The 26,203-nt window shown below is 38.8% G+C and overlaps 1 protein-coding gene across 1 annotated transcript in view; it reads right to left on the bottom strand.

Moving 5' to 3' along the window:
• Positions 1–26,203, bottom strand: part of LOC150076462 (protein disulfide-isomerase-like) — a 249,734-nt gene that overhangs the window by 82,664 nt on the left and 140,867 nt on the right. Inside the window, exon 7 of the mRNA XM_090387796.1 lies at positions 4,682–4,802. Coding sequence (XP_090243922.1) covers positions 4,682–4,802 — 121 coding nt within the window. The remainder of the gene's footprint in view (positions 1–4,681; positions 4,803–26,203) is intronic.

The following is a 26,203-nucleotide window of genomic DNA, read 5'->3' as shown; positions in this document are numbered from 1 at the left end:
TGTTGCAGCAGCATAGCGTCAGTAGTGTCCTTAACGACCCTGCCAACCTTTGTATCATCTGCAAATTTAGACATTAAACTTGATATCCCATCATCAATATCATTCATAAACACCGAAAACAACAATGGACCCAACACTGAACCTTGAGGAACTCCACTAATAACATTAGTCCACGTTGAGCAGTGTCCACAAACAGTAAGAAAAGAAGTCGGCATATTGTGTCAGATGAGAACTTAATAAAAATTTGGAATATTCTACAAAACTTCATTATGAAATTATTTTTACTTAGTACTTATTACTTTTTATTTATCACTTATTTTACTCACCTTTGACTTATTTTTTACACATTTTTCTTATTTTTTTTATATATACTTGTATAATAAATTTATGCTTAATAAACTGTGTTAATATACTTAATTTGTTGTTCTTATTCCAAAAACATTACTACTGAAGTAACAATATTAGGAAATAATTTTTTAGTTTACTCTTCATATCCTTTTAATTTTAAAATTTTCCTGATAGCAAAGAATGAGTACCGGCACCTATTTTTTTTTTTTTTTTTTTTACAAAAAAAGCACTGACTATTTACTACCTGCAGGCAGGGCCGTCTTAACAACATTGTAGGCCCTGGGCAAAGCAATGCACCGGGGCTCCATCCACTCATACAAAGGAATAAAAATGTAAATGGTCAATAAAATTAAACCTTTAGATTTATTGCTACTTTCAATAACATCAATGTTTAAACATAAAAAAAAACATGATGTGAAGCAGAGATTAATCAACAGAAACTTTTGAACATTATAAGCCTTGAAAAACACAAACATTTCAACATAAATGATAATTAATTGGTAAACCGTACTATATTCTAGGGGCCCCTGGGAAAGTGCCCTGTGTCTCCATACGTTAAGACTGTACTGTCTGCAGGTGCTTCTTTCGAATCTAAGGCTGATCGCATCACTGTTGGCTAAACATTTCACAACCTCTTTTGCAATTTCCTTTTGGTTGTTGTCATTGTTATTTGGTTTTTAGGACCATTAGCAACTAAGGCCATATTGCTCTGGGGATATGCGGTGGTCATTCCCTGACCTTTCTTCATCCTTTGTATTTGGTGGCTCACGGGCTCGAACCCCGGTCTAATCAAGAAGCATGTGCTACGCACAGCTGCTCCTGCCCACCTGGCTACGGAGGCACCATTTCCTTTTGGGTAGACTACATTAACTCAAAGTGCTTTGTTCACTTTTCTCTTCCACTTTTCTTTCAAGCTTCTCCCTTCTCTTTCACTTTCAGCTAAGGTAAAGAAGAAAGCCAACACAAGAACCACGGGAAACTTTTACTGGTTAAAAGGGTTTCCCGGTACCGCAGCTTCTCCCTGCATTCTTGGTAAACAGATGGTGCGTGTTATTGGTAGTGACAATAGAAGTTGATAACTATGTATTGATTAGTTTTTTCTTATTATTAAAAGCAGATTATCAGAGTTCATGAGTGGGCTGAAATTTACTTATGGGTACACTCTCCAGACTGCCTCAGTCTTAGGGTATCCCCCCACCCACTGTTTTAACCTGATACGAAAACTACTTCTACAGATGGTGCATGTTATCGGTTGGTGCAGTAGAAGTCGTTTTTCTATTGGGTTAAAACAGTGGGAAGGGGGGAATAAACACCCTAAGACTCAGGCAGTCTGGAGGGTGTACCAGTAAATAAATTTCAGCCGTGAAGGCATTAACACTCATGAACTCCAATAATCTGCTTTTAATAATGAGAAAAAACTAATCAATACATAATTATCGACTTCTAATGCCATTACTGATAACATGCACCATCTGTTTACTGAGAATGCAGGGAGAAGCTGTGGTACCGGGAAATGTATTTGACCGCTAAAAGTTTCCCGAAGTTTCCAGTGATTCTTGTGTTGGCTTTCTTTACCCCACTTTCTTTTCTTGGGGGTTAAAATAGTCTGCTAACCCAGTTTCTAAAAACCTTGTCTTGTGTGAATGTAGATGAAAAATATTTGTATAGTTTTCAAAATATTTACACAGCCCAATCCTGGCTTGCATAAATAAAGTATATGGCATGTGTTTGTATATACACATTGATAAAAAGCCTGGCAGCATAAAATCAATTATTGAATTGTTTATAAATAATTCTGCAAATTTTAACTGGGTGGCATCCATTGCTCAACATTTCAATCTACTGTACTTCATGCTATAAACAAGTAACACTTTATGGCTAGGTCACGAATTCTCCTTTTTGCCACTGTGCGTCCCAGTGTGGACAGGTCACGATAAATGAAATAATTTATTGGACAGCAGTAGTAGAGGCTAACCATCACATCATAGTGCAGCACAGTACAGGTGTGTTGTGTGTGCTGCATTCAGTGTAATATGCATGTTTCTTAAAAAGAACTGCTCAGCAATCAGCTACCACTGCTCATATGGAGATGGAAGGTGAAATAGACACAGTAGTAGATGACACTTTATGCTGTATTCATTTATGTATGTATAAATAGTAGGCAAATATTTCTTTTTAAAAAAGTGAATGGAAAGTGCTTTAAATTATATAGAAAGTTGAAACAAATTATTAAATATTTTCAAGCCTTATTTACAAGTTGTTTAGTTCAAACAAAACAAGAAAAGTAGAATATGAAAGACAAGTATTCAACAGAAATGTCAGATTATTATTATTATTATTTTATAGAATAAAGACCAACCAATATGTTTAATATGATCTAAAGTGAGAGATGAATGTAAAGAGCATAATCACAAAAGTCATTCAAAATATGAAATAGTCTATTGATAGTTTGTAAACACTGCTTGTAAAATGTAATAAAGACTCAAAGCATTTTAAAGGCAAGTTTTATAAGTTCTAAAATATCTTAAAAAAAAAAAAAAAAATCAAATGCATCCCTCTAATGGTGAGTTCATTAAAGAGTGCACAGTCAAAGATCTTTATAGTGACCCTTACCCAGGGGAATGAGGAAAAAATGTTCATTGCATTGATAGTTCATAAAATTGCCAAAAGACCAAAGAAAAGTCTACACATTTAATGTAATCCTACTAATATAGTATAATATAGTTCACAATATGCATTACAGAATTAAACAAGAAAATGGACAACAATTTTGCATGGATTGTACAGTGTAGTAGTAGTAATGGAAAGCAATTAATGACAGTAATGGCAGTGTACTACTGCAACAGGATATAGAAAAGTTAGGTAGATGAGCTGAGAAGTGGCAACTGAAGTTTAACATTGACAAATGCAAAGTACCGTATATGGGTAGCAGTAACTGAAGAGAAATGTACCAACTCTGTGGTACTACACTTAGGGAGGTGGAGAATGAAAAAAGGTAAAAAAAAGTAAAGTGCAGCCCATTATCAACCCACTGCAGGATGGAAGCCTCCTCAACAATTCATGCTGAGGGAAATGGACCATAATCTGCCACGCTGGTCCAGCTTGGGTTGGCAGATCGACTGTATTCAGCAGTCAGGGGCTTGAACCCAGGTCTACTCAAAGAGCGTGTGCCACTGCACTCCCGCTCCTGACCACTCGGCTACGGAGGCTGTAGACCTGGGGGTAATTGTACAGTCAGATATGAAGTTCTCTGAGCAGTACAGACGGGCTGCCAGAGCAGGTCATGGAGTTTTGTCAATGATATATAAGAATTTTGTTAGTGGAGACAAGGAGGTGATTACCCCTTTGTATAAGGCAATGGTCAGACCACACCTTGAGTACTGTATACAGGTCTGGAGGACTCAGTTTAGGAACAATGTAGAGTTGCTAGAACCAGTACAGAGAAAGGCAACAAGATTGGTAAGAGGAACAAAGGGGTGCACTTATGAAGAAAGGCTTAAGTTCTGCAAGTTGCAGCATCTGGAGACTAGGCACCTGTGAGATGATCTGATTGAGGTGTATAAGTCCTTGAATGAATTCAGTAGGCTCAATTCTGATTATGATCCTTCATCTTGCTCGGATTATGAACATGAGGAGGCATAAATTCAAACTGAGGAGAACAGTTACAGAATTGATGTGTGGAAATTTGCCTTTAGCCAGCCAGTAGTTGATTGCTGGAACAAACTGCCATCTGTTGTTGTGGAAGTTGATAGCTTTAATAAATTCAAGGAGGAACTGAACAAATGTTTAGAGGCAATGGATGTGTGAAATGTGTTTTTTTGGCTGATGCTACATAAGCCTGCTTTCTTGCATCACATTGCCTCTACTACTATGTTCTAAATAAGAAACACATACGTAAATTGACAAAAAATGCCTTTCAATGTTATAAGGTCACCAATCAGGTCAGATTTATGCACCGATGTGCCAAACGTTTATTTTAGCCAGCCGGTAGTTGATTGCAGGAACAAACTGCCATCTGTTGTTGTGGAAGTTGATAGCTTTAATAAATTCAAGGAGGAACTGAACAAATGTTTAGAGGCAATGGATGTGTGAAATGTGTTTTTTTGGCTGATGCTATATAAGCCTGCTTTCTTACATCACATTGCCTCTGCTACTACGTTCTAAATAAGAAACACATATGTAAATTGACAAAAAATCCTTTCAATGTTATAAGGCCACTAATCAAAATATACTTTTTTGCATTAATTAGGTCAGATTTATGCACCGATGTGCCAAACGTTTATTTTTTTTTATGAACAACTGGATTTTGCTATTTAAGAAATCATATACTTACAAAATTCAACAAGTACATCTTTGGATTTATCAAAAGCAACTTCATCAAAGTTTTTGCTAACAAGTACTTTTACTGGTCCTTTATCCCAATCTTGTGGAATTTCCTCTGATAGCAGATGTTGCTAAAGGGGGAAAGATTAGTAATAAGATTTAATATAAATTTAAGTATAATAAAGTTAAGTATAAACTAGGCTGCTTTTTAAGTAAATTACCTAAGTATTTTCTGTAAAGTTTAAATGAAGTTCAAGGGAAAGGAATAAAATAGTCACCTAATAATATTAAGACGTGTACATTTAACAGATAACAAATTTCAAGCAAAACAAAAAAAAAAAAAAAAAGCCAAAGGAGGGAGGGCAAGAAATTACATGAGTAAAGTAACTATTAACCAGTGGCATAAATTGGTTAAACTTTTTGGGAATTTTTCTCAAAGTGAAGAATAAGCAAGTATAACTACGAATGAATATCATGAATGATCAGAAGGCTTAGCTTTAATTAGATAATGTAAAATGGACAACCATTAGATTTCATACATCAGAAATGTCTACCGATAGGTACTCAACGCAAGTTGCAGCATCTGGAGATCAGGCATCTGCGAAATGTTCTGATTGAGGTGTATAATGCAGCAAACAATACAAATCTAAAAAATGCAACAAATGCGTGCTGCATTTTTTAGATTTGTATTTCTCTAGTATGTAAAAACAGTAGTCACGAAAGTAAGCCTGTATATTTCATTTATCAGAGTGGCAATCTCCAAAGGAGGTGGAACTTGTGTATTTTGGCTGTGCAGCCTGGATTTTTTAAATAAGGAGCCTATTTCAGTAAGTTAGAAAACTACTTTAATGTGAGTACCATGAAAGATGTGTTTAATTTTACTTGCTATCAACAATGTGATAAGAACAGTTATGAGAATACTGAAAAGGTTAGATTTCAGTGGTACTACACGAACCAGACATTTTAAATCATAATAATGCAATAGTATCATTAATTAATGATAAAAGATATGACTTAGCACTAAAAGCTAATTTTATATAATTTAATTCATTACTGAAATGCTCAGAAGAACAACATAATTTTGGGTTTGTAATGCCAGTTTCTTTACACTGTAGAGGGATGTGACTTGAAATATAAATATTGTCCTGTGTGTATAGGTTTCCAAAAAAAAAAAAAATATATATACAGTGGATTCCGGTTATCTGGGGCACCGGTTAATCGGGTCAGCCATTTATTTGGGACAAATCTTAAAAAACAGAAACCAATCGGGAAAATAGCCAGGGTTTACTTCGCTTAATTGGGACAAAATTCCGTTTAATCGGGGCAGGAGACTGCAGCACTGGAGATTACCCTACAATTGTCTCCAACCGTACCATATAGTTCAGTCAGATTTCTGGAGGTCACAACCGTAAAACAATAAAAACAATTAGCAGACACCTGTTTATTGGGCTTTTCTGTTAGTGAAATCTATCATAAACGGATAGTAAACTCGATCTTACTGAATTTGCGATAATACCGACAGCTGGAATTCTGTGGGTTATTATGGTGAAATGTTCAATCATATAAAAAAATTAATTTTCAGATCTTCTCTTCATTCCTATTTTTAAAGCTTCGTAACTCGTTACTCTGTTCTCACTTGCACATATCGTGTTACTTGCAATTTGTGTGTGCAGTGTTCTTTGTTATTGATTGCTAATCTTTTTACTGTTTTAAATTTTAACTCCCACCGACAAATGTGAGTGAACAGAACTGTCAACTAGTTCCTATTACAGTACATATTAATTATTCCGATTATCACGTATATTCTTCCAATTTTCACATATCATTTAATTTTTTAATTGGTAAGGTAATAAGGGCTAAATTTGTGCTTAATATATCTTTACTTTTATAACCTGTGGATAATATTCCTCCTATTTTCACTAATTAGAATTAAAATTCAATTCACAAATGTGATCACAATGACTGGCGCTTACTGCACATCGTATAGTGAACCGTACTTTACTATGTTGAGTTCGTCGTAATGTGATTTGATTGTACACTGAACCAATTGTAAAAGGGGAGAGGTACATTGTATTTTTAACTATTTACATGAAACTTCGGATAATTGGGGCAGCCGCTTAATCGGGCCAAAATGCACTAGTCCCGATGTGTCCCAAATAACCGGAATGGACTATATACATTATAGGTTTTTAAAAAAGTACCTTGTAAGAATTATATAATAATAGTAATTATAATATATATTTTAAATTACAGGCACTGAACAGCACCAGAAAACTTAATTGTGTACTTATTCTTAATAATTAGAAGATTATTTGCATATCAGGCAAAAAAGCTTAAGATCTGATGTGATGCCAGATTGTATTTTCAAAAGAAGAAAGATATATGTCAGCAAAGGAGAATGATATTTTCAATCCTGCAGGAAGACCAAAACCCTGTTTATAGACATGTGAATTATGGTTAAAACATAGAATAAGTGACTGGTACCCATTTGGGCTAACCCAGAATGTCCACATTTGCCTTCTGGCTGCCTTGTTTTCTGTTACTTCATTGAGTCGCACTTGTTTTTTCAATCGATAATGATTTTGGTCCCTTAAGAATAATGAAAACAGGTGAGCTTAGTTCTTCCAATCCAAGTGAATGACAATTAATTTACTGTTTTCTTTTCCTTATCAGTCTGTTATTACTTTTTATTTCAGAAACGTGGGAAAACAAAAGGATGAAAAAATTCATACCAATGCTAGGAGTATAGTAAATAAATCTGATGAATTTGAAGTGCTGGTCGAGACATCAAAAGCAGATATTGTTGGAATATCAGAGAAGTGGTGCCACATGGATATAAGCAGTGCAGAGTTGGAATTTGGGGAGTACAATGTGTACAGAAAGGATAGATAGGACCAGAAGCTGTTAGTTAAGAAACTAGTTAACTAACAGCTTCTAGGGTTAGAAGACAGAAGGACTAACAGAAACTAGGGTTATACTGTTAGTTAAGAAATGCATAAAACCTAAAGAACTGCATCCAGTTGACATTGGTGGACAATGCAATGTTGAGTCAGTTAGTGTAAAATAAGCATTGGGAAAACAAAAATTGAGGGTAGGAGTGTGTTATAGGCCTAAAGACTGATGAGTACAATGAACAATTGTACAGGGAAATAGAGTGGGCCAGTAAATCAGATTGTCTTATAATGGGGGATTTTAACTTCCCAGATATAGACTGGAACTTGTAGGTTGGTCATCACTCATACACCAGCAAGACTTTTGGATTTATTGGATGATTGTTTTCTATAACAGCATGTATGAGAGTGAGAGAGAGAGAGAGAGAGAGAGAGAGAGAGAGAGAGAGAGAGAGAGAGAGAGAGAAATACTCTTAATCTGATTATCAGAAATGATTCTTCATGCATTAAGATTCTTCAAATAAAAGAACCACTAGGTGGCAGTGATCAAAGTGCACTCATGTACACTACCGTTACCGTTAGTAACTTTCCCGCCATTGTGATACCGTACTAGATATACCGTAGGTTATATACCGTACTAGATAGCGTTAGTTGAACTTCGTTAGCAGTTAAATTGTACGTTTAAATAAATACATATAACGACTTAGATTACAAACGTAATATAATTAATAACATAACATAATTAATTAATAAATTAATAGAATCATGACTCAGACCAGAGCAGCAAAGCAAAAGGCTCAAGCTAATGGAAGTGCTGTGGCTCAGAGCAGAACTGAGGGGGGCAGTTGCCCTCTGACTCACAGCCTTATAAAATGCACTGTTTGCTTGATGTTTGCAGAGCAATAGGGTATGGGACATGATACTGCCAAGGGGGATGTCTTTGTGTGTGCGCGATGCAAGGAGTGTATCGATATCAGGCAACAACTCGGCGTTCTTGTGGGCCTATATGAGAGCTTGAAGGACAGGGTGGATGCCCTCGAAGAAACTAAATTGAGGGGCCCATCAAGCTCTCAGCTGCTCACATCAACGCCAGAGTTTGCACTTGGGCATCGCGTGACACAGAGACAACCCCTAAGGCAGAATGCGCTGGTCCCGAAGGAACTAGTAGTTGTTGGTGACTCTATTGTCAGGGAAACGGGGAACATGCTTTGTAAAAAAGATAGGTGGAACAGGACCAGGGTATGTCTGCCAGGGGCAAAGGTTGATGACGTTGTAGAGCGAATATCATCTTTTAAGGGCACAAAAGGTGATATAGTTGTACACGTTGGCACTAATAATATTAAGAGTAGGAGACCAGCAGAATTACTTAACAAGTACAGGTCACTGTTGAACAAAAGCCGAGAATTAGGGTTGAATTTGAAAGTGTCTGCAATTCTGCCCAGACACGATAGGAGGGAGTATATGATGAGAGCCTTGTCGATCAATTCGGCCCTGGAAAGATTGTGCAAGGCTCAAGGGGCAGAATTTTTTTCAGCCTGGACTGTACTTGTTAACAGGAGAGATTGCTTCTACAGGGATGGGATACACTTAAATAGAAAGGGTGCAAGAATATTTGCTGATGCTATCGAGGCAGTGTTAGGTGGGTTGGAAAACTGCTAGCTTGGGGGGAGACAAAGACGAATAGATTAACAGTAGCCACTGGCAGAGGTGAAAGAGATTCTTGCACTGCTTCTATTAGAATGAGCAGAAGCCTGAAAAACAAGATGCATGGTATTTCAGAGACTGCTGGGAGCCATTGCGGTACAAGTAAACACATGGGTTGTGTTAGGGTAGCTAAGAATAGAAACAGGTGCAGGTATACTTGCGTGTACACCAATGCTAGGAGCTTAGTAAATAAATTTGATGAATTTGAGGTATTGCTCAAAACATCGAAGGCAGATATTGTTGGGATATCAGAGACGTGGTGTCACACAGATATAAGGGATGCAGAACTGCAATTTGAGGAGTACAACGTCTACAGAAAGGATAGACAGGATAGGAAGGGGGGAGGGGTTATGCTATTAGTTAAGAAACACATAAAAAATAAGGAAGTGAAGCCAGTCGACATCGCTGGACAGTGCAGTGTGGAGTCAGTTTGGTGTGACATAAACATTGGGAGATCAAAATTGAGAGTAGGAGTGTGCTATAGGCCTAATGACTCTGATGAGTATAACAAGGAACTGTACAGGGAAATAGAGTGGGCCAGTAAATCAGAGTGTCTTATAATGGGAGATTTTAATTTCCCAGATATTGACTGGAATTTGGGGGCTGGTTACTCACACACTAGCAGGGCTTTTGTGGATTTATTGGATGATTGTTTTCTACATCAGCATGTTCGGGAGGCAACTAGAGGGAGTAATACTCTTGATTTGATTATCAGCAGTGATTCTTCATGCATTAAGAATCTGCAGATAAATGAACCACTAGGTGGCAGTGATCACAGTGTGCTCAAGTGGGATTTACTCAAAGAGGTAACTACCATTAGGGGTAAAGGGAAGGGGTATTGCTTCCGTAAAGGCAACTACGATGGACTGAGACAGTATTTAAATTCTATACAGTGGGACCAACTGATGATGTTACCAACAACAAATTCAAAATGGGAAGCATTCAAAGAACTTATCTTGGAAGCTACTAGGCTTTACATACCAACTAAGAAATATTGTTCAAGGTTTAGGCCAAAATGGATGACAGATGAACTAATGAGGAATATGGCAGAGAAGAAAAATGCATGGGATACATACAAATTAACACATGACACAGAAGCCTATGATAGATACAAGTTGATATGCAACCAAGTTACAAAGGAGGTTAGGCAGGCGAAGGCAGATTACGAGAAATCCTTGGCAAGGGATGCAAAGAAAAACAGCAAAGAGTTCTTTACTTATGTAAACTCTAGAAGGAAGGGGATGAATCAGATTGGTCCACTGGGAGTCAGATTCCTCCTCTGGGAGTAAAGTGGAGGAGAAACTGTTGAAGATAAACACAAGAAAGGCACCCTGGGTGGATGGGATCTATCCAGTTATATTAAAGGAGGCAGCAAAGGAAGTAAGCAAACCCTTAGCCATAATTATGAGAGCTTCTTTGGACTCAGGGGAGGTACCCATAGACTGGAAATGTGCAAATGTGACCCCAATTCACAAAGGAGGATCAAAGGCTGACACAAGTAATTATAGACCTGTGAGCTTAACTTCTGTTCCAGGAAAATTAATGGAGGCACTGGTTAACAAAGCACTGCAGGATCATTTAGACAAGAGTTCAGTTATAGCTCAGACACAGCATGGTTTTGTTAAGGGGAAGTCTTGCCTGACCAACTTGATTGGATACTATCATGCAGTCACAAAAGAACTGGATGCAGGGAATAACTTTGATATTATATACTTGGATCTTAGAAAGGCTTTTGATACTGTTGCACATGGAAGACTGCTACACAAATTGGAGCAGTGTGACATTGGAGGCAAATTGCTGCTATGGATAAAGGGATGGTTGAGTGGCAGAAGACAGAGAGTGGTAATCAATGGACACTGCTCAACGTGGACTGATGTTATTAGTGGAGTCCCTCAGGGCCCAGTGTTGGGTCCATTATTGTTTTCTGTATTTATAAATGATATTGATGATGGTATATCGGGCTTAAAGCCCAAGTTTGCAGACGATACAAAGGTTGGCAGGGTTGTCAAGGACACTACTGACACTATGCTGCTGCAACAGGATCTGGAAAGGTTGAGCAGATGGGCTGAGAGGTGGCAAATGAAGTTTAACATTGACAAATGTAAAGTACTACACATGGGAAACAGCAACCCCAGAGCAACGTATCAACTCTGTGGTACTACACTGACAGTGGTAGAGAATGAAAGGGACTTGGGGATGGTTGTGCAGGCAGATATGAAGTTCTCTGAGCAGTGCAGACGGGCTGCAAGAGTAGCTCATGGAGTATTGTCAATGATATACAGGAATTTTTCCAGCAGGGATAAGGAGGTGATTATTCCATTGTATAAGGCGATGGTCAGGCCACACCTAGAGTACTGTATACAGGTCTGGAGGCCTCATTTCAAGAAAGATGTAGAGCTGCTGGAATGAGTACAGAGAAGGGCAACAAGATTAGTGAATGGAACAAAGGGGTGCTCTTACGAAGAAAGGCTTAAGTTTTGCAAATTACAGTGTCTGGAGACTAGGCACCACCGAGGTGATCTGATAGAGGTGTATAAAGCCTTGAATGGTTTAAGCATGCTCAATGCTGATGGGATTCTTCCTCTAGCTCAGAAAAATCACCTGAGAGGGCATAAATTCAAATTAAGGAAAGACAGATGTAGGATAGACGTGCAGAAATTTGCCTTTAGCCAGCGGGTGGTTGGTTGGTGGAACAGACTTCCATCCCTTGTGGTGGAGGTTGATAGCCTAAATAAGTTTAAGGCTCAGCTGGACAGGTATTTTGAACGAACAAAGGGGAGAAGAGAAGTGGAAGTGGTTTTTTTTTTTTTTTTGGCTGATGCTGCATAAGCTTGCTTTCTTGCATCAAATGCCTCTACTAATGCTAATCTGAACAAATAGAAAGATCCCATCAGAATTCAGCGTGCTCAACCCATTCAAGGCCTTATACACCTCAATCAGATTACCGCCAGGTGTCTAGTCTCCAGCCACTGCAATTTGCAGAACTTAAGCCTCTCTTGGTAAGAGGATCACTTCATTCCCCTCACCAATCTTGTTGCCCTTCTCTGTACACGCTCAAACAAATCTACATCCTTCCTAAAATGAGGCCTCCAGACCTGTACGCAGTACTCAAGGCATGGCCTGACCATTGCCTTATACAGAGGGCCTGATATACCTTCATCAATATCATTGATAAATATACAAAACAGAGGACTCAACACCGAACCCTGTGGGACTCCACTAATAACATTAGTCCACGAAGAGCAGCACCCATTAATTACCACCCTCTGTCTTCTCCCACTCAACCATCCTTTTATCCATTGTAGCAACTTACCCTTAATACCATTCTGCTCCAATTTGTACAAAAGTCTTCCATACGCTACAGTGTCAAAAGCTTTCTTGAAATCCAAATATACGATATCAAAATAATTTTTTGCATCCAGTTCCTTTGTAACCACATCATAATATCCTATCATCTTTGTCAGACAAGACTTTCCTTTAACAAACCCATGCTGTGTCTGAATTATTGCTGCAGTCTTGTCTAGATGATCCTGCAATGCATCTTTAACCAGTGACTCCATTATTTTACATGGAACAGAAGTTAAACTAACTGGTCTGTAATTACTCGTGTCACCCTTCGATCCCCCTTTGTGAACTGGGGACCTCCCCTGAGTCCAAGGATGCTCTCATAATTATGGCTAAGGGTTTGCTTAGTTGCTTTGCCACCTCCTTTAATATAACTGGATAAAAAAAAAAAAAAAAAAAGTAAAGTGCAGCCATTATCAACCCACTGCAGGATGGAAGCCTCCTCAACAATTCATGCTGAGGGAAATGGACCATAATCTGCCACGCTGGTCCAGGGCGGGTTGGCAGATCGACCGTATTCAGCAGTCAGGGGCTTGAACCCCGGTCTACTCAAAGAGTGTGTGCTACTGCACTCCCGCTTCCTGCCCACTCGGCTACGGAGGGATAGATCCCATCCAAATAAGGCAATTTCTTATTTTGCAAAGAATTTGCGGAACACTGATGTTCTGTTCCATGTTGGTCTTCCATGGTTGATTCTGTTAATCGTTTTCTGAAGGAGAAAGACGTTTCATTAAGCGAAGTATAATTTTCACTATAGTATCTTTACTGAGTCTGGGAGAGAGCAAATAGTGGGGATAAGGAACAAAGAAGAGAGCAAAGAGTGCAGTTAAGGAATTCTTCACATATATAAATGCAAAGAACAGAAGGACAAATCAGATTGGACCCTTATGTAATGGACGTGGGATAGTATTAGATACCATAGCTGAAGTTGCAGATGAACTCAACAATTACTTTGCATCGATATTTACATTTGTGTCAATGAGATATTATGGAAGTGAAGTTGAAAAAAAATGTAATTAATGATGTTGAAATTTCAAATGATTATTTAAATGAGAACTTTCGTTCCTACAGGCGAGTAAGGCTCCTGTGGTTAATGGCATATACCCTATAATCTTAAAGGAGGCAGCAAGCGAGTGCAATGAACTATTAAGGCTAGTTATGAGAGCATCACTGGACTCAGGAGAGAATTCTGTTGGATTGGTGTAAATTGGAACATAAAGGCAGTTCTAGGACTGTAACGGGAAATTACCGACCAGTTTAACTTCAGTAGCCGGGAAAATAATGGAGGCAATGATCAAGGGTGGAATTCTGGATCATTTAGATGGAAATGGAATTCTGTAGGATATACAGCATGGTTTTGTAAAGGGAAAATCATGTTTAATTAATCTAGTTAGCTATTTTGACAGGGTCACTCAAGAGCTGGACTTTGGGAATAATTTCAACATTGTTTATTTGTATTTCACCAAAGCATTTGACTCAGTCCCACATGAGTGGTTACTTTATAAGCTGGAGCATGCTGGAATCATAGAGAAAATCCTTAGATGGATAGCACGATGGCTAGAGGGCACCAGGCAGAGGGTTATGATAAATGGTTATTCCTCAGTTTGGGTTAATGTAAGAAGTGGGGTTCCCCAAGGATCAGTATTGGGACCACTTGTTTTTCATTATCTTAAATGACATCTATGAAGGGATGGAGGGCGTGAGGTCTAAACTTGCAGATGATGTAAAGATTAGTAGAGTAGCTAAGGATAGCCACCGAGCAGAGCTTCTTCAGAGTGACCTAGATGCTTTAATTCAGCAAAATGCAAGGTCTTACACCTGGGGAAGAACAACCGCAAGGTGGAATTGAACTAAAGTCAGTAGTGGAGGAACAGGACTTGGTAGTTACGATACGGTCAGACATGAAGTTGTCCAAGAATTGTGGACATGTTGCAATGTTGCATGGTTCCTATTGATGATTTATCGAACATTTGCTAGTAGAGACAACGATGTCATAATCACATAAAGGTGATTTTACAGCCTTTATGTGATTAAATTATAAGCAATTATTTTTTTAAAATTAGTACAGAAAAACATGACCGGGATCCTGGTATTCGAGATCTGGGTACTGTAAGCCCTAGTTCCTACCCATGCAAATGTTGCAGTACATACACTCCTTGGATGGAAATCTCTACAAGTTTGCAGTCGATAAAAAATATAGGCAGAAATTACTCCATTGACTTCTTCTCAGGACTACATCACTACATTAGAACCTACTACCAGGGACCTGTCCATCACTGTCATGGATCCATCAATACAGTGTTCCAACTTTTTCTGCCTGCTCAGATGACTCCAGCACTGTTAAAGGACTGCTCCTTGGAGAATAATTTAACTTGATAACATGCTGCTGTGTATATATATTTTCATTTGTAAATTTGTAATATTTTCTCCGATGTTTATCCTACACTTGTATAATTAGTAACAATATAATAAATATTTTTTTTTCCCTCTCTCCTATATTATCCTTGTTTATTACATTGTATTAGCCTCTCCTGCAAACCCCTCGCTTGTAGCTGTAAAGGGTATAGTGTACGTACATGTGCCTTTTGTATGGAATAAAGTTGTTTTTCTTCTTCTTCTACTAGATAGAATGTAATCAAGTCACAAAGGACATTAGGCAAGCAAAGGCAGATTACGAGAAATCTTTGGCAAACAATGCAAAGAAAAACAGTAAAGATTTCTTTACTTATGTAAACTCTAGAAGGAAGGGGATGAGTCAAATTGGTCTACTTGACATCGACAGTTCGATTGTTGATGAACTTGCTTAGGTATTTATTCGGTATTTATCAATGATACCAATGAAGGCATATCAGGGTTAATGTCTAAGTTTGCAGCTGACAAACTGAATGAGATGAGTATTTTGTATCTACATTCACACATGAGGTCTGTAGGGAAGTGGAGTCCAGAAGCTTATCAAACTCTGGCAGGGAGCTAAATGATTTTGTAATAACTGAGAGCAAAGTGGAGGAGAAATTTTTGAAATTGAACATAAGGCACCTGGGGTGGATGGGATCTATCCAGTTATATTAAAGGAAGTAAGCAAACCCTTAGCCATAATTAGGAAAGCTTCCAACTCAGGGGAGGTCCCTATGGACTGGAGATGTGCAAATGCGTCCCCAATTAACAAAGTGGTATCAAAGGGTGACACAGGTAATTGTAGAGTTGTTAATCTAAGATCTGTTCCGGAGAAAATAATGGAATCACTGGTTAAGGAAGTGATGCAGGATCATCTAGACACGACTGTAGTTATAGTTCAGACATAGCATGGGTTTGTTAAGGGGAAGTCTTGTCTAACAAATATGACTGGATATTATGATGTGGTTACAAAGGAACTGGATGCAAAGAATAATTTTGATATCATATAATCCTATATGATATCATATAGGATTTTAGGAAAGCTTTTGATACTGTGGCACATGGAAGACTACTGTATAAATTGGAGCAGTATGGCATTAAGGGCAAGTTGCTATAATGGATAAAATGATAGAATGGGAGAAGACAGAGTGGTTATCAAAGGACACTGCTCTTCTTGGACTAATGTTATTTGTGGAGTCCCCAGGGTGTTGGGCTGAATGTTGTTTTCGGTATTTATCAATGATACCAATGAAGGCATATCAGGGTTAATGTCTAAGTTTGCAGATGATACAAAGTTTGGCAGGGTTGTTAATGACAGTAGCAATAGTACACTATTGCAACAGAATCTGGAAAGTTGAGGAGATGGGCTAAGAGGTGAAAACTGAAGTTTAATCTTTGACAAATGTAAAGTACTGCATATGGGTAGCAGTAACCCTAGAGTAACATACCAACTGGGTGTTGGTATGTTACTCTCAGGGTAGTGGACAATGAAAACGATCTGGGGGTAATTGTACAGTCAGAGATGAAGTTTTTTGAGCAGTGCAAAAGGCTGCAAGAATAACTCATGGTGTCTTGTCACTGATATATACAGGAATTTTGCTAGCAGGTATAAAGGGATGATTGTGTAAGTCAGGCCACACCCTGAGTACTGTATACTGGTCTGGAGGCCTCATTTTAAGGAAAGATGTAGAAAAAGTACAGAGAAGGGCAATGGAGATTGGTGAGTGGAACAAAGGGTTGCTCTTACCAAGAAAGGTTTCAGTTATGCAAATTGCAGCTTTTGGAGACTAGACACCTGCAAGGTGACCTAATTGAGGCATACAAGGCCTTGAACGGATTGAGCAAGTTCAATGCTAATGGGATTCTTCCTCTTGCTCAGATTACTCACCTGAGGGGACAAATTCAAATTGAGGAAAGACAGTTGTAGAATATATGTGCAGAAATATGCCTTTAGCCAGCAGGTGGTTGGTAGTTGGAACAAAGTTCCACATGTTGTTGCAGAGGTCAGCAACTTAGATAAGTTCAAGGAAGAACTAGACAAACATTTGAAGTGAATGGATGAGTGAAATGGGAATTTTTTTTTTTTTTTGGCTGATATAAGCTTGCTTTCTTGCATCATATGCCTCTAGTAATGCTAATGCTAACTTAACAATGGAAATCCTAAAAAAAAATTATAAAATATCTCAATGAAAAGATCTACAAAGTGTTAGACTCCAAGTTCCTGACAGTGACAAAGTGTGTGGTGATCCCACAATGATTGGTATTCATCTACTCTATCTGATTCGCCGTTAAGCACCATCTGTTCAACATTACCCACTGCTCAATATTCAGACTTAGCTCCTTATGATTAACATCACTTCTGGCTGCTAAAAGAGACGCTAAGAGGACATCACACCTAGTCAGATGAAGTAGTCAAGTTGGCCCCATATGAATATGACATCAACCATAAAACTTCTCTCAAGAAATTAGCACTAGCATTAGCAGAGGCATATGATGCAAGAAAGCAAGCTTATTCAGCATCAGCCAAAAAAAAAAAAAAAAACCACTCCCATTTCACCCCTCCGTTCGTTCGAAATACCTGTCCAGTTGAGCTTTAAATTTGTTTAGGCTATCAACTTCAACAACAAGTGATGGAAGTCGGTTCCACCAACCAACCACCCGCTGGCCAAAGGCAAATTTCCGCACATCTATCCGACATCCGTCCTTCCTCAATTTGAATTTATGCCCTCTGAGGTGATTATTCTGAGAAAGATGAAGAATCCCATTGGCATTGAGCATGCTCAAACCATTCAAAGCCTTATACACCTCTATCAGATCACCTCGCCGGTGCCTAGTCTCCAAACTCTGTAATTTGCAAAACTTAAGCCTTTCTTCATAAGAGCAACCCTTTGTTCCATTTACTAATCTTGTTGCCCTTCTCTGTACCCGTTCCAGCAGCTCTACATCCTTCTTGAAATGAGGCCTCCAGACCTGTATACAGTACTCAAGATGTGGCCTTACCATTGCCTTATACAAGGGAATAATCACCTCCTTATCCCTGCTAGAAAAATTCCTGTATATCATTGACAAGACACCATGAGCTACTCTTGCAGCTCGTCTGCACTGCTCAGAGAACTTCATATCTGCCTGCACAATTACCCCCAGGTCCTTTTCATTCTCCACCACTGTCAGTGTAGTACCGCAGAGTTGATACGTTGCTCTGGGGTTACTGTTTCCCATATGCAGCACTTTACATTTGTCTATGTTAAACCTCATTTGCCACCTCTCAGCCCATCTGTTCAACCTTTCCAGATCCTGTTGCAGCAGCATAGCGTCAGTATTGTCCTTAACGACCCTGCCAACCTTTGTATCATCTGCAAACTTGGACATTAAACTTGATATCCCATCATCAATATCATTCATAAACACCGAAAACAACAACGGACCCAACACTGAACCTTGAGGAACTCCACTAATAACATTAGTCCACGTTGAGCAGTGTCCATTGATTACCACTCTGTCTTCTGCCACTCAACCATCCCCTTATCCATAGCAGCAATTTGCCTCCAATGCCACACTGCTCCAATTTGTGCAGCAGTCTTCCATGTGCAACAGTATCAAAAGCCTTTCTAAGATCCAAATATATAATATCAAAGTTATTCCCTGCATCCAGTTCTTTTGTGACTACATCATAGTATCCAATCAAATTGGTCAGGCAAGACCTGCCCTTAACAAAACCATGCTGCATCTGAGCTATAACTGAATTCTTGTCTAGATGATCCTGCAGTGCTTCTTTAACCAGTGCCTCCATTAATTTACCTGGAACAGAAGTTAAACTAACAGGTCTATAATTACTTGTGTCAGCCTTTGATCCTCCTTTGTGAATTGGGGTTACATTTGCATATCTCCAGTCTATGGGTACCTCCCCTGAGTCCAAAGAAGCTCTCATAATTATGGCTAGGGGTTTGCATACTTCCTTTGCTGCCTCCTTTAATATAACTGGATAGATCCCATCCACCCCAGGTGCCTTTTTTATGTTTATCCTCAACAATCTCTCCTCCACTTTCCTCTCAGTTATTACAAAATCATCCAGCTCACTGCCAATGTTTACTTTACCTACATCATTCTCCTTCCTGAATAACTCCTCATGCGTGAATGTAGATGCAAGGTATAGATGCAAATAAAGGTATTAGTGCAGTTGTGGAGAAAATGTTTCAAACATAATGGAGATTATGTTGAAAATTGACACTACTATTATAATTATTATTAGTAGTAGTAAAGCAAATGATGCAATGAAGCAAGTTTATACAGAAGCAGTCAAAAAAAAAAAAAAACCTACCAAATCTACAACTCGAATGAGTACAATGAACAACTGTACAGAGAAATAGAGTGGGCTAGTAAATCAGAATGACTTATAATGGGGGATTTTAACTTCACAGATATTGACTGGAACTTGTGGGTTGGTCACTCACACACTAGTAAGACTTTTGTGGATTTATTGGATGATTGTTTCCTGCAGCAGCATGTTCGAGAGACAACCAGAGAGGGTAATACTCTTGAACTGGTTATCAGCAGTGATCATTCGTGTATTAAGAATTTGCAGATAAAGGAACACACTAGGTGGCAGTGATCACATTGTACTGATGTGGGATTTACTCAAAGATATAATGACCATTAGGGGTAAAGGAAACAGTTTTTGCTTCCGTAAAGGTGAGTACAGTGGTCTCAGACAGTTTTTAAATTCTGTACAATGGGATCAACTGACGATGTTAACAACAGTAAATTCTAAGTGGGAAGCATTCAAGGAATTAATCGTAGATGCTACTAAAAGTTTCATACCTATTAAGAAATATTGTTCAAGGTTTAGGCCTATATGGTTATCAAATGAACTAATGAGACTCGTGACAGAGAAGAAAAAGGCATGGGATGCATATAAATTATCAAGCGTCTCAGAAGCCTATGGCAGATATAAGCTAGTCTGTAATCAGGTCACAAAGGAGGTTAGGCAGGCGAAGGCAGATTACGAGAAATCTACGGCAAAAGATGCTAAGAAAAACAGCAAGGATTTCAAAGGAAGGGGATGAATCTCATTGGTCCACTTGATATCGATGGTTCGACTGTTGATGATCCTGCTCAAATAGCAAACAAACTGAATGAGTATTTTGCATCTTCATTCACACATGAGGAGTGATTAATGTTTGAAAATGGCAGAAGTTTATCAAATTGTAGCAGGGAGCTTAATGATTTTGTAATAACAGAGCAAAGTGGAGGAGAAATTGTTGAAGCTAAACATAAGGCACCTGGGGTGGATGGGATCTATCAAGTTACATTAAAGGAGGCAGCAAAGCAACTAAGCAAACCCTTAGCCATAATTATGAGAGCATCCTTGGACTCAGGGGAGGTCCCCACAGACTGGAGATGTGCAAATGTATCCCCAATTCACAAAGGGGGATCGAAGGGTGACACGAGCAATTACAGACCAGTTAGTTTAACTTTTGTTCCGGGTAAAATAATGGAGTCACTGGTTAAAGATGCATTGCAGGATCATCAAGACAAGACTGCAGCAATAATTCAGACACAGCATGGGTTTGTTAAGGGATAGTCTTGTCTGAAAAATTTGATAGGATATTATGATGTGGTTACAAAGGAACTGGATGCAAAAAATAATTTTGATATCATATATTTGGATTTCAGGAAAGATTTTGACACTGTTGCACATGGAAGACCATTGTACAAATTGGAGCAGAATGGTATTAAGGGTAAGTAGCTACAATGGATAAAAGGATGGTTGAGTGGGAGAAGAGAGAGGGTGGTAATCAATGGTGCTGCTCTTCATGGACTAATGTTATTAGTGGAGTCCCACAGGGTTCGGTGTTGGGTCCTCTGTTGTTTTGTATATTTATCAATGATATTGATGAATTTATATCAGGCTTAGTGTCCACGTTGGCAGATGATACAAAGGTTGGCAGGGTTGTTAATGACAGTAATGGCAGTGTGCTACTGCAACAGGATCTAGCTAATTTGGGCAGATGGGCTAAGAAGTGGTAACTGAAATTTAACCTTGACAAATGCAAAATACTGCATATGGGTAGAAGTAACCCCACAGAAACGTACCAACTGTGTGGTACTACACTTAAGGTGGTAGAAAATGAAAAAAGACCTGGGAGTAATTGTGCAGTCAGATATGAAGCTTTCCGAGAAATGCAGACAGGCTGCCAGGGCAGGTCATGGAGTTTTGTCAATGATATATAGAAATTTTGTTAACAAGGAAAAGGAGGCGATTGTCCCTCTGTATAACGCAATGGTCAAGCCATGCCTTGAGTACTGCGTACAGGTCTGGAGGCCTCATTTTAGGAAGGATGTAGATTTGCTTGAGCGTGTACAGAGAAGGGCAACAATATTGGTGAGGGGAATGAAGGGATCCTCTTACCAAGAGCGGCTTAAGTTCTGCAAATTGCAGTGGCTGGAGATTAGGCACCTGCACAGTGATCTGATTGAGGTGTATAAGGCCTTGAATGGGTTTAGCACGCTGAATTCTGATGGGATCTTTCAATTTGTTCAGATTACGAACCTAAGGGGGCATAAATTCAAATTAAGAAAAGACAGATGTAGAATAGATGTACGGAAATTTGCCTTTAGCCAGCGGGTGGTTAATTGCCGGAACAAACTTCCATCTGTCATTGTGGAAGTTGATAGGTTAAATAAATTTAAGGAGGAACTGGACAGGCATTTGGAAGGAATGGTGTGATTTTTTTTTTTTTTTGGCTGATGCTGCAGAAGCTCATAACACTTGCTTTCTTGCATCACATGCCACTACTACCACCTCATCCATCCCCTCTAATAATGTCTAATGCTTCCTTAAATTTATTAAATTCAGATGCAAGCAATAATTTTTATATCATATATTTGGATCTTAGAAAGGCTTTTGATACTGTTGAACATGGTAGACTGCTACACAAAGTGGAGCAGTGTGGTGGATGCAAATTACCGCTATTTCAGTGTTGGGTCCATTGTTGTTTTCTGTATTCATTAATGATACTGATGATGGCATATCAGGCTTAATGTCCAAGTTTACAGATGATACGAAGGTTGGCAGGGTTGTTAAGGACACTAATGACAGTACTATGCAACAGGATCTAGAAAAATTGAGTAGATGGGATGAGAGGTGGCAACTGAATTTAACATTGACAAATGTAAAGTACTACATATGAGAAGCAGTAACCTCAGAGTAACGTATCAACTGTGGTACTGACAATGATAGAGAATGAAAGGGACCTGGGGGTGGTTGTGCAGGCAGATATCAAGTTTTCTGAGCAGTGCAGACGGTCTGCAAGATTAGCTGATGGTGTCTTGTCAATGATATACAGGAATTTTTCTAGCAGGGATAAGGAAGTGATTATCCCCTTGTATAAGGCAATGGTCATGCCACCCCTTGATACAGTATACAGGTCTGGAGGCATCATTTTAAAAAGAATGTAGAACTGTTGGAACGATACAGAGAAGGGCAACAAGATTAGTGAATGGAACAAAGGGTTACTCTTACGAAGAAAGAGCTTAAGGTTTGCAAATTACAGTGTCTGGAGACTAGGCACCTGCGAGGTGATCTGATTGAGGTGTATAAAGCCTTAAATGGTTTGAGCATGCTCAATGCTGATGGTATTCTTCCTCTTGCTCAGAATAATCGCCTGAAAGGGCATAAATTCAAATTGAGGAAAGACAGCTGTAGGATAGATGTGCAGAAGTTTGCCTTCAGCCAGCGGGTAGTTGATTGCTGGAACAAACTTCCATCTGTCGTTGTAGAAGTCAATAGCTTAAACAGATTCAAGGTAGAACCAGACAAACATTTGGAGCAGATGGATGAGTGAAATGAGAAGGGGTTGTGTTTTTTTTTTTTTTTTTTTGCCGATGCTATATAAGCTTGCTTTCTTGCATCATGCGCCCCTTGCTAATGCTAACTACCCACTTCCACAACACCAGACGGCAGTTGTGTTCAAACAATAAATTAACTTTCGGGATGAAAACAAATTTTCACACATTTATTCTACAGAGATTCATTTAAACTTAAGTTTATGTCCAATTATGTGTGTTGTGTGAGAAACAATAGGGATGCCATCGGCATTTAGTTCACTCAATCCATTTAAGCTTTAAACATTTTAGTCAGGACTCCTCATAGGTGCCTAATTTCCAAGCACTGCATATTGTAGAACTAAAGTCCTTCATGGTACTAGTACCCTTTTGTGGCCTTGACTAATATGGTTGTTTGTTCCTCTCTCTCTGCACCCATTTCGAGAGGTCCATATCCTTCTTAAAATAAGGCTTCCAGCCTTGTATATAGTACTCAGGATGCAGCCTTAACAACATAATTATTCCCTGCTGGCAAAGTTCCTGTATATCACTGACAGTACCCCATGAGCCACTCCAGCAGCACTGTTCAAAGAACTTCACATTGGACTTTACTAGTGCTCCTTTGTCGCTTTCATTCTCCATTACCTTGAGGGTGGTGCCATCTAAGTTTTATGTAATTCTGGGACTACTGTTGCTCAAATGTTGTACTTTGCATTTACCGATGTTAAAATTATTCATGACATAAAATGACACGACATGTTCATAAGAAAGAAAGACATGTATAGTTTCCATGTTTTTTGTGAAATACAACTTGTGGTTTTATATTTGAATGACTTATCTTTGTGCATATATATATATATATCTTATTTAGGGTGGCCTTGGAACATTAGTTCAACTTCACCATGGTTCATAGTGATCAAAGTGTGCTGATGTGGGACTTACTTAAAGATATAACTACTGTCAGGGGTAAAAGAAAAGGTTTAAACTTCCATAAGGGTGATTACAGTAGTCTCAGGCAGTTTTAAATTCTATACAGTGTGACTGTCTGATGATGTTGTCAGCAACAAACACCAAATGGGAAGCATTGAGGGAAGTAATTATAGAAGCTACTAGGCTTTTTGTACCAACTAAGAAATACTGTTCAAAGCTAGGACCTAGTGGATATCAGATGAACTAACGAGACTCACTGCAGAGAAGAAAAATGCATTGGAGGCATTATCAGATGATACAGAAGCCTATGATAGATATAAACTAGTCTGAAATGAAGTCACTGAGGATGTTAGGCAAGGCAGAAATGCCTTCTTTGCTTATATTAACAGTAGAAGGAAGGGATTGGATCACATTAGTGTACTTGACGAGTATGGTTTAGCTGTTCATGATCCTGTTCAGATTGCTGACAAACTGAATAGGTATTTTGCAACTACATTCAAGCATGAGGAGAACTAGACTGCCATGGAGGCAATAATTAAAGCAAATGAAATGCAATAAAAAAAAACTTATTACTGTGATTGTTTGGTCTGGGTTCCCCAACTCTTATTAAATCAACGTGGAAAACTTGGTTATGGTTTTATATGAACACCTTAAGTTCATATTTTCTGAAGGTGTTTTGATCTCTGATTCAATGCTATCAGAAAAGGCCAAGAACTTGATCAAGCATAATACAAGGTTTATGGTTGGTTTTCTATAGTCTAAGGCAAAACTTGGGATCAATGCTAATAGGGAAAGCACAATCACACAAAATAGTCTGAAGACTATTTTGTGTGATTGTGACCTTGGAGTAAATCTTAGCATTACCACTAGTAGCAGCACATGATGCAACAAAGCAAGCTTACAGCATCAGCCAAAAAAAAAAAAACTTCCTATTTCACCTACCCTTTCACTGCAAAAGTTGGCCCAGTTCTTCCCTGAATCCAGATGCTGCAATTTGTAGCACTTATGCCGTTCTTCGTTCAAGCACCAATGTGTTCCCTTCACAGTTGTGTTTTTAGGAGAATTAGCAACTAAGGCCATATTGCTCCGAGATATGCGGTGGTCATTCCCTGACCTTTCCGCATCCTCCATATTTGGTGGTGACGGGCTCGAACCACGGTCTAATCAAGAAGCGTGTGCTACGCACTGCTGCTCCTTCCCACCTGGCTACGGAGGCGCCTGTTCCCTTCACCAATCTTGTTACCCTTCTCTGTACTCTTTCCAGCAGTTCTACATCCTTCCTAAAATGAGGCCTCTAGTATGCATTATACAAAGGGATAACCACTTATCCCTGCTAGCAAGTAGCTGTATGTCATTGACAAGAACCGGTGAGCTGCTCTGAAAACTTAACACTTGACTGCACAATTATCCCCAAGTCTTTTTCATTCTCCACTACCCTGAGTGTAGTACTGCACAGTTGGTATGTTACTCTCAGGTTACTGTTACTCACGTGTAGACAGCACCTCTGTAGCCAGGTGGGAAGGAACAGTAGTGCGTAGCACACGCTTCTTGATTAGACCGGGGTTCGAGCCCGTCGCCACCAAATGCGGAGGATGCGGAAAGGTCAAGGGAATGACCACCCCATATACCAAATAACAAACAAGCAAACCCATGTGCAGTACTTTGCATTTGTCAATGTTACATTTCAGTTGCCACATCTCAAGCACATCTGCCAACTTTTTTAGATCCTGTTGCAGCAGCATAATGTCATTACTATTATCAATCCTGCCAAGCTTTGTATCATCTGCAAACTTGGACATTAAGCCCGATATGCCTTCATCAATATCATGGATAAATATAAAAGACACCAATGGTCCCAGCACAGAACCTTGGGGGACTTCACTAATAACATTAGTCCACAAAGAGTAGTGTCCATTGATTACCACTCTCTGCCTTCACCCACTCAATCAGTCCTTTATCCATAGCAGCAACTTGCCCTTAATGCCACACTGCTCCAATTTGTACAGCAGTCTTATGTGCAACGGTATCAAAAGCTTTCCTGAATTCTGAGTATATGATATCAAAATTATTTTTTGCATCCAGTTCCTTTGTGATCACATTGTAGTATCCAATCAAATTGGTCAGGCAAGATTTCCTATTAACAAACACATGCTGTGTCTGAACTATAACTGCAGTTTTGTCTAGATGCTAGGAAAGTGATAAGAGTACAGAAATTCCCTTATATACAGATTTCTTATTTTTTCTGGTTCCATTAAAGTCAGTGAAGCAGGAAGAACAAATGTTTAATGTAATTGAGATAAATATCAACAAACAAACAAATAAATAAATAAAAAAAATAATAAGGAAGGTCATTATTTTGAAAAATTCAATACATAATTATCTGTATATATACAAAGGGTACTAGGAAAGTTTTGCAATACAGCTTTGTTTATTTAATTTTTTCA

The sequence above is a fragment of the Mastigoproctus giganteus genome, chromosome 13, assembly GCF_048544385.1.
Source record: "Mastigoproctus giganteus isolate SK-2022 chromosome 13, ASM4854438v1, whole genome shotgun sequence".
In the NCBI taxonomy this organism is placed as follows: Eukaryota; Metazoa; Arthropoda; class Arachnida; order Uropygi; family Thelyphonidae; genus Mastigoproctus; species Mastigoproctus giganteus.
Note: the sequence above shows the minus strand (reverse complement) of the source record. Positions and strands in the feature narration are given on the sequence as shown.